The following is a 15,286-nucleotide window of genomic DNA, read 5'->3' on the forward strand; positions in this document are numbered from 1 at the left end:
TTAGAACATGAACCACACAGCCCATAGGCCCTGTGTATTATGTCAAACACCATGTGCCCTCTGACCTGTGGGCAGACATTTCACACATCACAGCACTGTGTCTGAAAAGGGCACACATCTGTATGGTGGCACTTCAAAAACAAATGGCAGAGCTATAGATCTGATGGGCCAGAAAAGAGAAACCTGGTGACTGAGTTCAAACTACTACTATGTAAAATATGCAAACCATTAGAGGCAACACCACACACACACACACACATTTCAGTATGAATGTCAGATTAATATGAATGTCTTTTTTGAGTGTTAATGTAAGGTACCAGGTGTAGTGATTCTTGCTAACACTGTGTGAAACTCTATCCACTGGGTCCATTTAGACCAGAGAGAGCAGTACAGTGACCAGCCAAGCTGAGGATCTCATCTTCTCAGCAGTGCAGCTACATTACCCTAAAACTACTCTCACCCAAACCATAGTTGGCAAAGCCTCATGCATCCACGTAAGGCAATCCACCACCTCAATATTTAATGATTCCCCTGGGAATTAGGGATAGAGAGAAAAAAAAAAAATTTAGATGCCCAAGTAATGGACACTTAAATAAAGAGAGCAGTGAGTGATAGAGTTAGTCAAACAAACGTATTTGGGAAGTAATGGCCAAGTAATCACTTCATTACCTCATTTTATTGCACATGGTCAGTCAAGGTCGTAACCATGACAAATCAAAGACAAAGGATACATAATTATTATAATTACGGGGTATTCAAACACGGATCTTTAAGATTTCTCTGTATGTCAGGCTAATGTTAAAACACAGAAAAAAGACACTAATGACTAAACAAACATGTTTAAAATTCAGAGCAAATATTTGCCTGCACGCCCACACATACACCTGAACGCACGAACACTCAAACATACACACACACACTCTCACACACACACACTCTCACACACACACACACTCTCACACACACACTCTCACACACACACACTCACACACACACACTCTCACACACTCTCACACACACACAGAGCCTGAAATCAGACATTTGGTCACTATACTAGCACATAATTGTCTTTGGGCTTCTTATTCTGGGATGGTTGTCATATACAAACCACGTTTAAATTGTCTAAATGAGGGAAGTATCCTGCCTGACCTGAAATGCACTGAGTGTACAGACTATATAGGAAAAGGACATGTACACATCCAAAATGATTATGGCCTTGTTTCACATTTTCACTGTGGGTAGACATCAACAGTTGAACAGATTCTCCTTCTTCCTTATTGTGAAAACTTTAACAGAATAAACCATGCTCCACCCATCCAAAGGTCAACATGTGACATAGCCCTTAGTTAAGTAGGTCTTGACCAAGCTTTAGCAGACTCACAGGTGACAGGTAACTGCAGTAATTCACAGCATTGTACACTGACTGTTTAGCCTATCAAAATGTCTCAACCGTCAGAGTGTTAGACAGACTCTTTCTCTCAAAGGTATTTACGATTTAGGACACAGTATTCTGCTATTTAGAAAACTTCGGAGACAGTAACTTATGAACTTGTGAAATTGAAGACATAACAGTGGAAGATCTGACAAATCTCCTCACAGCCATGTTCAGTCAGATACTCAGTAAATGCAAACTTTTTATTTCACACACACACACACATGCACGCACGCACACTCACACATACATACATATATATATATATGAGCACACATCAAACAAAACATAACTTCACAAAGTTGTTTTATTGTTTTGTGCACAACTGAAAAACACTCCAAACAAAAGCGAATTTTGCAGCACAAAAAGATGTCTCCAAAACTCTGGAAATACTGCTCTATGAAATAAAAAAAGAGAAAAAATTTATACATTATCAAGAACTTTTGCACACCTTGTCATGTTTGCGGACCAACAACATAAACTGTTCTGTATATTCAAAACCATCAAAAAAGTTCAAAATCTCACTTAGCTGTACTATGTACAACTTGACAAGGCATAAAAAAAATCAGTAAATATCCAAAAGCAAAAACACTTAAACACTTAAAGATTTTACTGGGCTCAAAGATCAATAACCACAAACATATTTTAAACTTGTGCAATCCCTCTGAATGTAAATATAACACCATACTGAGTAACAAACAATGAACTGTTTAATTTAAAAGAGACTAAGTAGGAGATTAAATTGGAGATTTTTTCTTTTTCATAATTTTTTTTTTTTAATATGCTGCTGAGGCCACTGTTCTAGTGGTCTACACAGAGAGAGAGAAATTAAAGTATCCTTTCACTGTAAATACAGTAAAACACACACACAGACACACACACACACACAGTGTATGCTAAAGGTACGGATTCACACACTCATCTTTCTCACACACACACACACACACACACACACACACGCACGCACGCACGCACGCACGCACACACACACACACAAACAGTTTACTTCAGAGCCTTTCTCCTGTGGACCCAAGTTCTCTTAATGATCTCAGTCTGTCAGACCTGATGTGAGGATGGTCAGGTTTCCATTACCTCATTTCATACTTATGGATATGCCATTGCAGTTCGACTGACCTGCCGGCTTACACATTTACTTTTATGTTAAGCCTGCTTCAAAGGATATTTATATTTACCCACATGACTTACACACTTCAACACAGACCAGTACTCCATTGTTACATATCACTAGAGTCACTGTCATTTGATCAGGTAACAGGGGCATTAATACAAAGCGACCTATCAGTGGGTTGCATTAAAGAGTGTTCAATGTGACTTAACTAGTCTATTCTGAATGACAAGGTCAATGACAGAATAAAGCATGACACCATTACATTTGTATGGATCAGACCATTGACTAATCAGATATAAAGAAATCCACAACCTTGCAATCAATCAGGTAAAAAATAAAAATCTAAAAACCATGTTTACATATAGTTCTTTGTGTACCCTAGTTTGCTTGCAGACACACAGGATTGTCTTGCATTTTACAAAGAGTTCTGAAGTGGGCACCTTTTTGCATTTGTCTCACAAATCTTTCACCCGTATCATGTTGCCCTGCTTTAAATAATCTATGCACTGTAACACAGATTAATCCCTTACACAATCTCTTACACAAGAGTTTGGAATAATATGTGGTTTCAGTAGTTTCATCTTGATGTAAAACAACACAAGATATACTGCCAAACCTCATGCTGATAAGGTAAGGTAAACTAGTCTTCTGTGTTCAAGCCTATACTGCACCACATCATACCCATCATATCAAACTCTTCCTCTGCAGATGCAGTAAGATAATTCCTTCAGTAGTGTAATCAGCCACACATCCAATGTGCTTCTCCCCTTCCATTCTGATAGGAAAATCGGAGAGATCCTGGGTTTTCATTCCCAAGGCATCCTCCACAAAAACAGCAGTCTTAACTTTTATGTCCTTTATTCAAGCAATAATTCTCTCTTTTCTAGGCATGGTCATATTAACAAACAACTAACACTCAGTCAAATATCAAACAGCTCTGCTTCCTTCTCCTTCCAGAAAGCAAAGCTTCGCTCTATGTATCTAATAATCTCCTCGTTGCTGAACTCCTTCAGTTCATAGATGAGCTTTATGGAGTCCTCATTGGGCTCCACTGTCAGTGCATCTGAATCCAGCTTAAGAGGGTCTGTCTGTGTGGACTCCACTGTCACCTGCACGGGACAGTGTACAGTGTCCTCTAGAGTACCCTGTGTTATGCTGTCTGCAGTAACCTGTGTTGTGGTATCTTGTGTTGGCATAGTCATCACTGCACCGTTTTGCCCCACAGGTTCACTGCTTTGCTGCACAGTGTCTGCTGTGGTATGTTGAACCGAGTCCTTGACAACACTCTCTCCTGTGTCCTTCCCTGTGCCTTGTGTTCCCTGCTGGACAGGCTCCTTCATAGGGTTCTCTTGCACAGTGTTTCTCTCTACTCCCTGTGAGGAATTTTCCTCTATACACTGTGCTGTGCCTTGCATGTCCTTTGTTGAGCTTTGCCCAGTGTTTTGGACAGTATTGTGTGCTGGTGTAGTAGACAGGGCGGGGCTTGTCTGGAGTAGACATGGACTGGGTGGAACAATTTGGGCCTGTTCTATGAGCTCTTTATGTGCTTCAGGTGGTAGAATGTGTTGAGCTGCTTCTAGTATCCCTCCCCCCTCACCAGAGTCCCCAAAGTACTTCTGCTTGACATCTTCAAAGCCATCAGACCAATCACGCTTCCCACTCTCAATACTCTCCAACACCTCGCGGTGGAACTGACGAATCAGCTCCCAGCTGTGGCTGCCTAGTCGGTCAAACATCTCGTAGCAGAGAAGGTGCCGAAACTTTCTCTCGCTTCGAGACATGTTCATTTCCAGAAGCTGGAAGTATCCCAGCATGAAGAGATCAAGGGATAGATTCTCATAGTGAACTGGAGCACCATTGATATGTGGGAGGAAATGCTCAGGCCAGTAGATCATCTGGGCACGACTGAGTCGACGAATCTGCCGACTCGGGACTTGACTCATAATTGTCCTCCAATGGCCAAGCAGGTTACCTACCACTTGTCTCTGCTTCATGAACAGCAGGAGCTGGTCATCATCCCTCTGCAAGTCCCCATCCAACTCAGCTGGACTCTGGTTGTACTGATAGTAACAGTCGTCGAGACCAACGCCCAAAGTTCTCCCTCTGCTTGTGTACTTAGGCCTGTAGGACTCGGACATGGTATACTTCCTCCAGTGTTCGAGGAACAGAAACACGATCCTCTCTTTTCGCATCTCAATGCATTCTTGAACGTAGCTCAGGTCTGTCTGCACTTCCAAGCTCCGTGTGTGCTGGTCAGGTTGTATGACAGGCTCAATGGATAAAGACACATTTGAGTGTCCGGCCTCTGGTGAGGGGACGTCCTCAGATGCTGTGTATGTGAGAGGAGCAGAGGATGATGTTATAACAGACTCTTCCACTGCTGGAATCCCTGAGTTGTGCTCAGGAGAGGGGGCACTACCAGCAGTAGAATGAATCTCACTAGGGGAAAACAGATCATCTTCCAGAAGAGGCTCTGACAGACAACTGCACTCGCTCACCACCGGCAGAGATCTCTTACGCTTGTACACTCTGTTTGCAGTGTCGTCTGCAAACTTGGACTGGCTCTGAATCTCATAGTTGGCCTTCAGGTTCTTCACCGAGACCCCAAACTGCTTGATCTCTTTCTCTACCTCTTCTCGAGTAGAGAAGGATTGCGACCGTCCGATGTTCCCTGAGGCTGCAGTCACGGCTGATCCAGCCTGGACTGTCTTCAAGCTCTTTTGTTCCTCAAATGAGTATCCTGGAGCAATCACGTCCAGGATATCAATCTCCTTGCCACCCAGGGTTGCAAGGAGGATGGCCATACTTTTGAGCAGTGTGGAGATCTTACTGCACCAGGCAGGAAGGTCCTCTGCCTGTCCGTGGACCTGCTTTGGGTTAACAGAGAAGTGGTCTTGGTTCAGGGCAGCAGACACCGGAAGCAGTTGATGGAGTTCCCGCTCTAATTGCTCCAGCTCCTTCTCAACCTCTGTCACCTTATGCATGACCTGCAAGTTTTCAATCTGCCTCTCTATACGGATCAGGTCATCTTCTGTCATCAGTTCACCAAAAGGGCCCAGTATGGCATTGTGCACATGGGAGTAATGCCAGTCTTGTGCCTGATAGTATCCATTGGCAGCAAACTAAAGAAGGTCAGAGGACACAGAGAGGGACAAAGAGGGAAAGTAATGTCCTTCAGCCTACAGGTCCAGGGCTTTTGACACACGTTTTTTTTTTTTTCCAACTCGTCTTCACCCAATCATGTTTCAAAACTTTACATGGATTTAGTGGTGCAATGGTACTGCCTGAGACTGATGACTTGAGGAGCAATCTTCAGCAACTTGCATTTCACAGTTGCTGAGGATTAGGCAGCCTGGTTGTTACTTATTTTCAAAAGCCTTTTAAATATCTACAATATGTAACAGCTTTTTGGTGTGAATATCCAGGTCCTCACTGTTATAACTTATTCAGTAACAGGGGCTGGTTTGGTTTACTCTGTCTATGTAATATTGGACAATGTGTTGCAAACAAAATAAAATGAGACAGACTCAAGTAACCAACTGCATTCCAAAGATGTAAACATCAGTTGCAGTGTGAATGGGCCTTGCATCACACCACTGAATTCCCATGTAATAACTTTGAGATGCTATGTGCCATCACTGAGTGCTACACCATATCCTCATACACAGCTAAAAAGGTCCATTTTCCCCATGTAAAACAGCTGGGCTAGCATTAGGATGGACATAGCTGACTCAAAGTGTGCACGGCATCAAACCAAATCAGCTGCTCAGCAGAAAATTCAATCCAAAGACACAAACCACATGCACTGCACTGCTCAACATTCACTTTGATTTCCTGTTAAAACACCAACATGTGGATCCTCATTTGCTCAGAATAACGTTACGGCAGACAATCAGGGAAGACTGCATCAACATTTGACTAGATGCTCAAGAGGGAATTGGAGCGACTATTCTTAAAGAAATTACATAAGAAACCAGGAATAGGTAACCATCCTTAAAACCTTCAGAAAAACTCTCTTTCCTCAGAGTTATTCAGCGTCAAGGTCATCAGACAGCAACAAGTGTGTTTAACATCACTGATAAAGGGCTGCATATTACTCTGTCTTCCTGATTTCATGCTAAACATACAGAACATCACAGAGGTTCATCACAGCAGAACAATGGGTGAAGCAGTTCTACAGCACAATTAGTGAGAGAGTTATCGTCTGTGCAAGAGGACCTCTGGCACGGGGATCAAATTCTCTCTCCATTCCCTCTTTAGTACAGTTCAGCGTATCAGGAGAGCACAGACTGTTCTCTCCAACAGAAAACATGGCAGACATCATGTAACTAGTCCGTGCCACAGAGTTCCTCCTGGCTGAACAGAGAAGCTCACCTGTGTTTACATATGGGCTCATTTTGACAATTACTTCCTTGAAAATGTTCAGTTTGATTCGTCTGATTCAGCAGACCAACGATTTTTGCTGATTACATTCAGAAATCCAGAAGTCCTAAAACAACACTTATTTAGGAGTTAAATATTGACACATCTACCAACACTGGTGCCACCATCTATAGAGGTAAATCTACGAACATTTAAGTGCATTTTACTCATTATTTGACGAAGCAAGTCTACTCAATGTGCTTTCTCAGTCACTGAGAACCAGTGAGAGATCCCATATTAAAAACCTACTAATGTCAGATTTCCATTGCCAGTACTTTATCAGTTTTGACTTTGTCAGAAATTGAGAAATTTTGCACTACACAATTAAACACATTATAAGACAGAATTTGTCAAGATTCCATAGATGAAGAATTACAGCTTTAGACTGGTGGTGATATCTAAATACCTAATTGCACATGGACTTTAACCACCATGCACCAGCTGGGGACAGATACATCCCTCCATGTTTACACACAAGGGTCATTCCATACCAACTCACCTAGGCCCTCCAGTTCATGTCATGGATTTTCTTGAAAAATTTCATGTGAAAACTTGTATTAAATTCACGTATAGCTCTGCTCCAAATACTTTTTTAGTTATGAATTTTTGAGGCTGGCCCTCGGAACTAAATTTCATCACTTTTGCGATTCACTGTAAGCCTCACCAATTGTTTGTTTTTCACTGGACTGGGTGCAAATTTGTACTGAAGATCCAAAAAACCATAAAGATAATTTGCAACATATATTCATTTAAATAGTTGCTGCTGAATGTCAGTAATCAAATTTACAAAATACACTACCTGAACAATTTTAAAAAATTCATATCTGCACTAGTTTTCACTTGCTTGCAACCAAATTTTGATTCTGCGTAGTATTAATATAGTTCTATCACATCTAGAAGTTATTTGGTCCTGCACAATTAAATAGGATGCTATGCTATCACAAGTCTTGACTAGTGAGCGAGTCAGAAGGCTGAACAACCAGATTGAGGGATGGCTACTAACTTTAGCTTGTACTAGTCAACTATTTTGCAAAGCAAACTATGCCTATATTTCTCAAATGTAATTAAGTGTTTATGACTAATTGCATTTAATTTTCACATGTTTGAAAAAGGGATTGATGCTCTAGTATGCAATAAACCAAGCCATTGCAAGCTGTAACTTGCAAATTTCCTGAACTCAATGAAAAACAGGCTCAATAGGTATCACACAGAGATAGAAAACCTTGAAGTCAACATAGTACAAATATCAAAATATCTTAAAAGTGTGTTTTTCAGCTCCGAGGCTATATTTAGCAAGATCTAAATATAGCCTCACATCTAGAAGTTATTTGGTCCTGCATAAAAAATTGCAGGACCAAATAACTTCTAGATGTGATAGAACTATATTAATACTACGCGGAATCAAAATTTGGTTGTAATCAAGTGAAAACTAGTGGAGATATTAATTTTTGAAAATTAAAGATTCTTTGTTTGGGAAATGTATTTTGTAAATATGATTACTGACATTCAGCAACAACTATTTAAATGTATATATCTTGCAAATTATCTTTGGAGTTTTTTGGATCTTCAGTACAAACTTCCACCCAATCCAGTGAAAAATGAGCAATTGGTGAAGCTTGCAAAAAAAAAATAGCAGAAATGATTAAATTTAGCTCCAAAGGCCAAACTTCAAAAATTCATAACTAAAAAAGTATTTGGAGCAGAGCTATAGGATTTTGCAAGGTCCCATGAATTTAATAGAAGTTTTCACATAATTTCTTTCAAGAAAGTCCATGACATGAACTGGAGGGGCTAGGTGAGTTGGTATGGAATGACCCACGAAGCAACACCTGCAGAGCTAATCTGAATTTCAAAATGACCTTTTCAAACACACCAAACAACAGTCTGGTGTGGGCACAAAAAGACTGACAGATTCTAGTTCAACAACATCAGCAGTTCGAGCCTCATTCTGTACATCTGACATTTTCTTGACTTTTCAAAAATCCTCTTCACTGAGAATGTAGATGCACACACATCACACACTCAAAAATGCATTGCAGATATCCTCCATGTAGAGTCTCCAAGTCTGACGTACGGAAAACAACTAATGTTTGTTTTGTATTGAAAATGAAAGCTTTACAGGAGGATACCTGTGATGCCAAACTTCACAAGAGAATTACTTCACTTCTGTAGGAACAGCTTGGCAACAAACACTTAAGATCCACTTAGTGTTTATCTCTTTCTCAGTCTATAAATGGACATGAAAACCACAGAAAACACACACTTCTGTGCTGCCTTAGAAGTGAAATAGCCCTGCTGTTCTCAGCAAATGACTGTCAAGTCCACTCACCTTCCTCTTGTTCTCCTCTTCCTCCTGCATTTTCACTTGGAGCTTCCTCACCATCACCTGTCTCTTCCACTCTGGTATAGCTCGGCCTTGTTCGTCATGGGTAGGTACCAGGCTCTCTATGTCTACCAAACTGGACTTCCGTGTCTGGCCAGACCCCGCACTGCCATTGACGACGGAGCAGAGCTGCTCGCTGCTCTGTGAACTGGACAGGCTCCTGGACGTGGCACCACTGACTGCGCCTGGGGTCGGGGAGGTCGGGGAGGTTGGGGAGGTCGGGGAGGTGCGAGAGGTCACTGTGGTCGGCGGGGGTGATGTGGGCTTCTTTGTCTGGGCAGCACTGGCCTGTGGTGGCGATGTTGGGCGCTCCCCCTGGAAATGTACGAAAAACATAATGATAAACTGTTTTTAAAACCATCATTAAAATTACTACCAAGTTTTTCTTTTATAGAAAGCATGTGCAGGTCTCTGAGTGTTTCATTGGTCTGTCATTGATTCTGTTACTAAGGAGTGTGCTAAACACTGCTACTTCAAACAAACTGACGTCACATTCTCTGGACATGCTTCCTGGTTCGGACAAACACACGCCCCACTTAAAAAACTCACGAATAAACACTACACTAAGATTATTAAAATACCACTCAAGTCTCTTTGCTCTACAGGTGGACCTCTCACTCTCTGAAATCTCCGCAGAGTGTTGTGTTCATCCATCCAGCTATGTCTCTACTGCCTCATACATTTACTCAAACAAATAGGGACTTTCTCCTGTTAGCAGGATACTCTCAGAGAGACAGGCTATACAAGGTCAACCTTTAGGGTGTTTTTTTTTTTTGTGGGAAAGGACATATAGATGTGTGAGGTTTTAACCTCTTATGGTTTTAACCTACAGAGCTCCCGCTGTTGGAAAAGACCGTGGTGTATCCTTTACTCTGTGGTGTTGGCTTCAGACTCTTCCCGGCTTTAATTTCAGCCAGCAGCTCGGAATTGTCTCCAGTGGGGGACATCATGTTGAAGGATTTTGAGCCTGAGACAAAAACGGAGGGAAAGTGAGAAATAGAAATAGAGAGAGAGAGAGAGAGAGAGAGAGAGAGAGACTAGATGAAGAGCTGATCTGCCTTTTCTCTGATGGATATCCAAACCAGAAACAATACTAGGCGACACTGGGCTCTGTGGGGATTGCCCTTTTTTATAATCTTAAAATTAAAGTTATATCACAAATCCACAATTTAATGCTACTTTTAAATGGCACAGAGAATAAAATGCCCTAGGATTCAGAGTAAAGACAGAGCAGAGGATGTTTAATTGGAGCCATGTGATTTTAGAAACAGAGACTAAATGGGTCTTTGTTCTGGTCCATGCATGTGAGCTGTACAACAGAATGGACTGAGGTCATTGCTTTGGTGGAAATCTGCAGTATATAACATGTATGGGGAACCAACGTACAATATATATATATTTTTTTAATTATTATCCATTTTGAGGATGTAGCCATATATGAATTTATAGAAGCAAATCCTGAATACATAGATCTAACTGTAAATAAGGAAAACATTCTATCAACTTTCTCTTCAAATAAGGACTCAGTGGATTTCAGAGTGAAACAAACTGCATGCAGCTCTGTCTATGTTTATTATCATGTAAGGAATCCTATTTTCAGTTTCTCAAACTAATCTTCACTAAATGCAAGCCTGTTACAAGCTTTAATCTTCTTATGGGGAAATGGTACACTAAATGGTTTCATTCACTCTCCTTGTTTTTTTCTTTCTCTTTTTTTTAATACCTGGAACAAAAGGCACTTGTTAAGGACCATGAGGGTGACAAACATAATCCAAAAACTCAGCAGGACCACGGCCTCATTGTACAGGTATTCATGTCCCCGGTCTTACAACTAGTCATTTTTTAAAATCAATTCGTATTGTTTTAATGATTATTTATTCTAATATATTTTTAAATGAAATAAACCATATAAACCACATAACATTTCTCCACACACAGACATTAAAATACTGATGAAAAAAACTGATGTTAAAAATGAAGCCTCATACAAAAAACAAGGCAAACCTCATCTAGAAATGGACAGAGTGCATGAAAAAGCATATAAACGCAAACATTAACATAAACAGAACATAATCAGAGAAAACAATATCGAGAACTCAACAGACGCTGACAGTGCTCTAAAGTGTTACAAACATCTCTTCATGACAACAAAAATGACTAAACCCAACTCTTCTTTTTTTTCTAATCCTGTCAAATGAAATCCAGTGTAAATAAACCAGTAATATCTTACCTACTGCTAGAACTCGACTTTCCTCTGAACTCCACAGACAGTCACACTATCTGTCTTTCATAACTGTAATCAGGGTGTGTGGAAAAAAAACTGGAACAGCCTCTCTCTCTCTCCCTCTCTCGCCCCTCTCACTTTCTCTCTCCTTCTCTCACCCCTCAGAGAGAGAGAGAGAGAGAGAGAGAGAGGAGAGAGGACTATTGCTATTGTGGGACAATCACAGTTGGAGGGAATCTAAAGGGCTCAGCGGTGATTAACACTGACAGTAGATGGCTGCCAAATGAGGACTGGATTTAAGTCCACACTTTAACCATGCCACCCCTAAACCCCTTCCTTCAGCCTTCTTCTTTCTCACACTCCCTGGCTTTCACTCATCCTTCAGTCACCTCCTGTTAGCATACCTCCCTCTATCGCTTCTTCCCTCTGACACTCCGCTCTAACCTCAGAGGGATTATCAGCAGGCACCTCCGGCACTAAGGTAATCACACGCTGATAAGTGACAGACGCAATCTGTCATTCAAACCCATCCACACCACGATTTATCGACGAGCATTAACTGACTTGCTTGCTCACACTACAGTGACTTGCTTATCCAGCACATACACACATACATACATGCATACATACATACATATGTACATACTGTACATACATGCATACATAACTCGGGTCTGATCAAACGTACCTTCTACTTTCACATCCTGGGACAGCTTCATTCTGGAATTCTCTCTCAACTTCATTCTGTTCTATTCTCTCAACTGTGTGTCTGATACAGGGACAGAGCAAACTATGTCTCCACCTGACATCCACTGAGCAGTTTCACTGTGTTTGGAGGTTAGTGTATGTTAAGGGTGGGGACTGGGAAACGTAGTTTAGTAGGTTGAAAGTTTCACTCCAGTATGGTCATTATATGCACAGCTAGGAGCCTGCCCTCCACAACACACACAAACACACACACACACTGGGAAGGGACTGAAAGAGCATGCGTAGCTACTGTTTGGAACCACATATGGTCTGTGTAGCCACTTGCCAATTGTGTGCAGAGCTATTGAACATTTCATTGTGATCCATGCAGACAGCTTTGTGCCTGAGTTCGAGAGTTGAGGGAAAACAAAAGAAAAGCTTGGGGCTTCATTCATAAAAGCCACTCTGTTTTCCAACTCAAAGTGATCCGGTTACAAATTGTACACATTCGTGCAAGTCAGAAAGTGTATTTTCAACCATCCATATAGATAAAAAAAAAAGATGCATGAATTACCTTATATTTATTACATTTCATGCATTTCAAATGTTTACAGTCAGATCTACTGTAGTTTGATAAAATACAGCATAAAATATCTAGTTAAAACAATGAGAATGAAATGAAAACTGCACACAGTTATGTTACTGAATGAACCATGGGACTGCTTTTAATAAAAGACTGTCTTCTCATGCATAATATATACACATTTGATTTGATTTGCTACTGAAACACTTCAGTTTATATGTATGATCCAATCCATCAAATGTAAGCAGCAAACTCAAGCCAGGGATCCTATCATAGCCCCAGAGACTCTGAGTACTGGTCTGGTTTCCACCAGTAGTAGTCTGACTGGTGAAGCCCAACTTCTGTCTCTCTGCTCTGTCTCTTTCCTAGTAACTGAATCTAACAGGGCTCTTAGCTTAGCAGACAGACATAAAAAAAAACAAAACAACAACAACGCGAGAGGTGGAGAACAGAAAGGGGAAAAAAAGATGGATAATTTTGTTTAAGCAATGAGGTTATTGAATTTAAGCGCCTACTTACTCTTCATCTGACGGAGTGACTCTGAAGTGGGACAAACAGAGGGTGACAGATGTGTAGAGGAGAGATTCCCTCCTTTAGCACGCAGAAAGACAAGCAGAGGAAAGAGGGAAACAGAAAGTGTGTGAGACAGACAAAGAGACAGGGAGAGAAGCAGACAGGTGTTCCACAGCCACAGATGGAAAAGAAGAGGGAGGATATGATGAAGTGCTGACTGATGCTGGAGGGAGGACATGGAGATGTGTTATAGAGGGACATAGAGACCGAGACATAACCTTGGTCTCCCTACAACAGCCCTCAGCCTGGAATTACTGAATGAAAAACTCTCTTTGACTGACACTCTGTCGCAGGTTTGTCCTGCTGTCCTTCTCCAAAAAGCAGTTTCTAGAGATATTAGTAATGTATCACAGACATTACACCAACATAGTCAACCAACAGGATACAGGGGAAATGCATTTAACCAAATAATATCTCTTTGCACTCAACTCCATGAGAAAGGGAGAGAGTGCCACGGAGATGTCAGGTGGTAGAAGAGCAATTAAGTTAATTGCAGAACTCTAAACCTGCTCTGGTCGTAATGGAAGCCCCTAGACATTAATTTGTAATCAGAGCTGTCAGGCCAACTCTCATGTCGATTCAGTGAGACGTTAAAAGATTCACAAACATTAACATCGACTGTTTTTTATTACTTATTCATCCTTCTGAAAGTGTGCTTCAAAGACATGAGCCACAATGACTGCAGGTGAAGACATGCAATCCAATTTCCAGGAGTTTGTAGTAGAAGTAATCACACTTCCTCTCTGAATGACTGAAATGAGAGAAAAGTGGAGCTGGAGAGATGAGCGGTTTAAATAGAGCTCTGTTAATATGGGCCTTCACTGTGCTCCACACAGGGAATGAAGTCTCACTGATGTTGCGACCAACCTTGTTACCTGTCTCCTATTTTTCTCTGCTGGTAATATATATTCAAATATTCATAACCTAAACTGAGAATTATGGATGAAAAATGTTGTCCAAAACGTTTGAGCAGGAGAGCAGAAGATGACTTTGGGTGGGCAGACCACAGAGTCAGACAGATGTGAGGAGGAGAACATGGCTAAAAATCTCTGAAAAAGCACTGTCAGTGAGTTTACAATGAAGTTTGTAACCACGGCTGGCAGAGAGCGCGTGTTCTTGTCTATCTTCTTTTGCCACTAACCATCCGAATACATATTTTCATCCATCAGAGAGAGAGAGAGACAGCACATGAAGGTAGGAAAATAGGTGTCTACGGTACAGAACGGAGGGAGAAATATTGAGTCGAAGGAAAAAGGGAAAGAGAAAGAAGGAAATCAAAGAAAAAATAAAAGGATGATTGAAGAGAAAAACAGAGACTCACTGCTGGAGGATGAAGAGAGGCGACGTTGGTTTGTGTTGGTGGTGCTTGTAGAGTGGGGAGTGGGTGTGATCTCTGAGGGCAGAGGAGGTGGAGGAGGCGGTGTTGGGATGGGGTTGCTGGTCGGTAGAGGTGGAGGAGGTGGAGGGAGAGGTAGCTCCTCGGGGTTTCCTGTTCCATTCTCAGGACTGGGGGAACTGTCGGCTGGCTCCTCCAGCAACACAGAGCCCTGAGAGTGGGAAAAACAAATCATCGTTCTCAGTGAGGGAAAAACAAGTCATGGTTTTCTCTGATATTGAGAAAAAATCATCATCGTTCTCACTGAGGGAAAAAAACATCATCGTTTTCACTGATAGTGAGAAAAAAACATCATCTTTCTCACTGAGGGAAAAACAAATCATCGTTTTCACTGATAGTGAGAAAAAAACATAATTTTCACTGAAAAAGAAAAAAATATAATTTTCACTGAGACAGAAAAAACTCATTTTCACTGACTGTGAGAGGGCATAACTGATACCTAATCTACACTCAAGAC

General features: G+C 41.3%; 1 protein-coding gene across 1 annotated transcript in view; it reads right to left on the reverse strand.

Moving 5' to 3' along the window:
* espn (espin) overlaps positions 1-15,286 on the reverse strand; it is a 50,228-nt gene that overhangs the window by 2,073 nt on the left and 32,869 nt on the right. Inside the window, exons 9-13 of the mRNA XM_030784918.1 lie at positions 14,755-14,980; positions 13,380-13,451; positions 10,193-10,333; positions 9,859-9,863; positions 9,313-9,681 (exon numbers count right to left, since the gene is read on the reverse strand). Coding sequence (XP_030640778.1) covers positions 9,313-9,681; positions 9,859-9,863; positions 10,193-10,333; positions 13,380-13,451; positions 14,755-14,980 — 813 coding nt within the window. The remainder of the gene's footprint in view (positions 1-9,312; positions 9,682-9,858; positions 9,864-10,192; positions 10,334-13,379; positions 13,452-14,754; positions 14,981-15,286) is intronic.

The sequence above is a fragment of the Chanos chanos genome, chromosome 9 (assembly GCF_902362185.1).
Source record: "Chanos chanos chromosome 9, fChaCha1.1, whole genome shotgun sequence".
Lineage (NCBI taxonomy): Eukaryota > Metazoa > Chordata > Actinopteri > Gonorynchiformes > Chanidae > Chanos > Chanos chanos.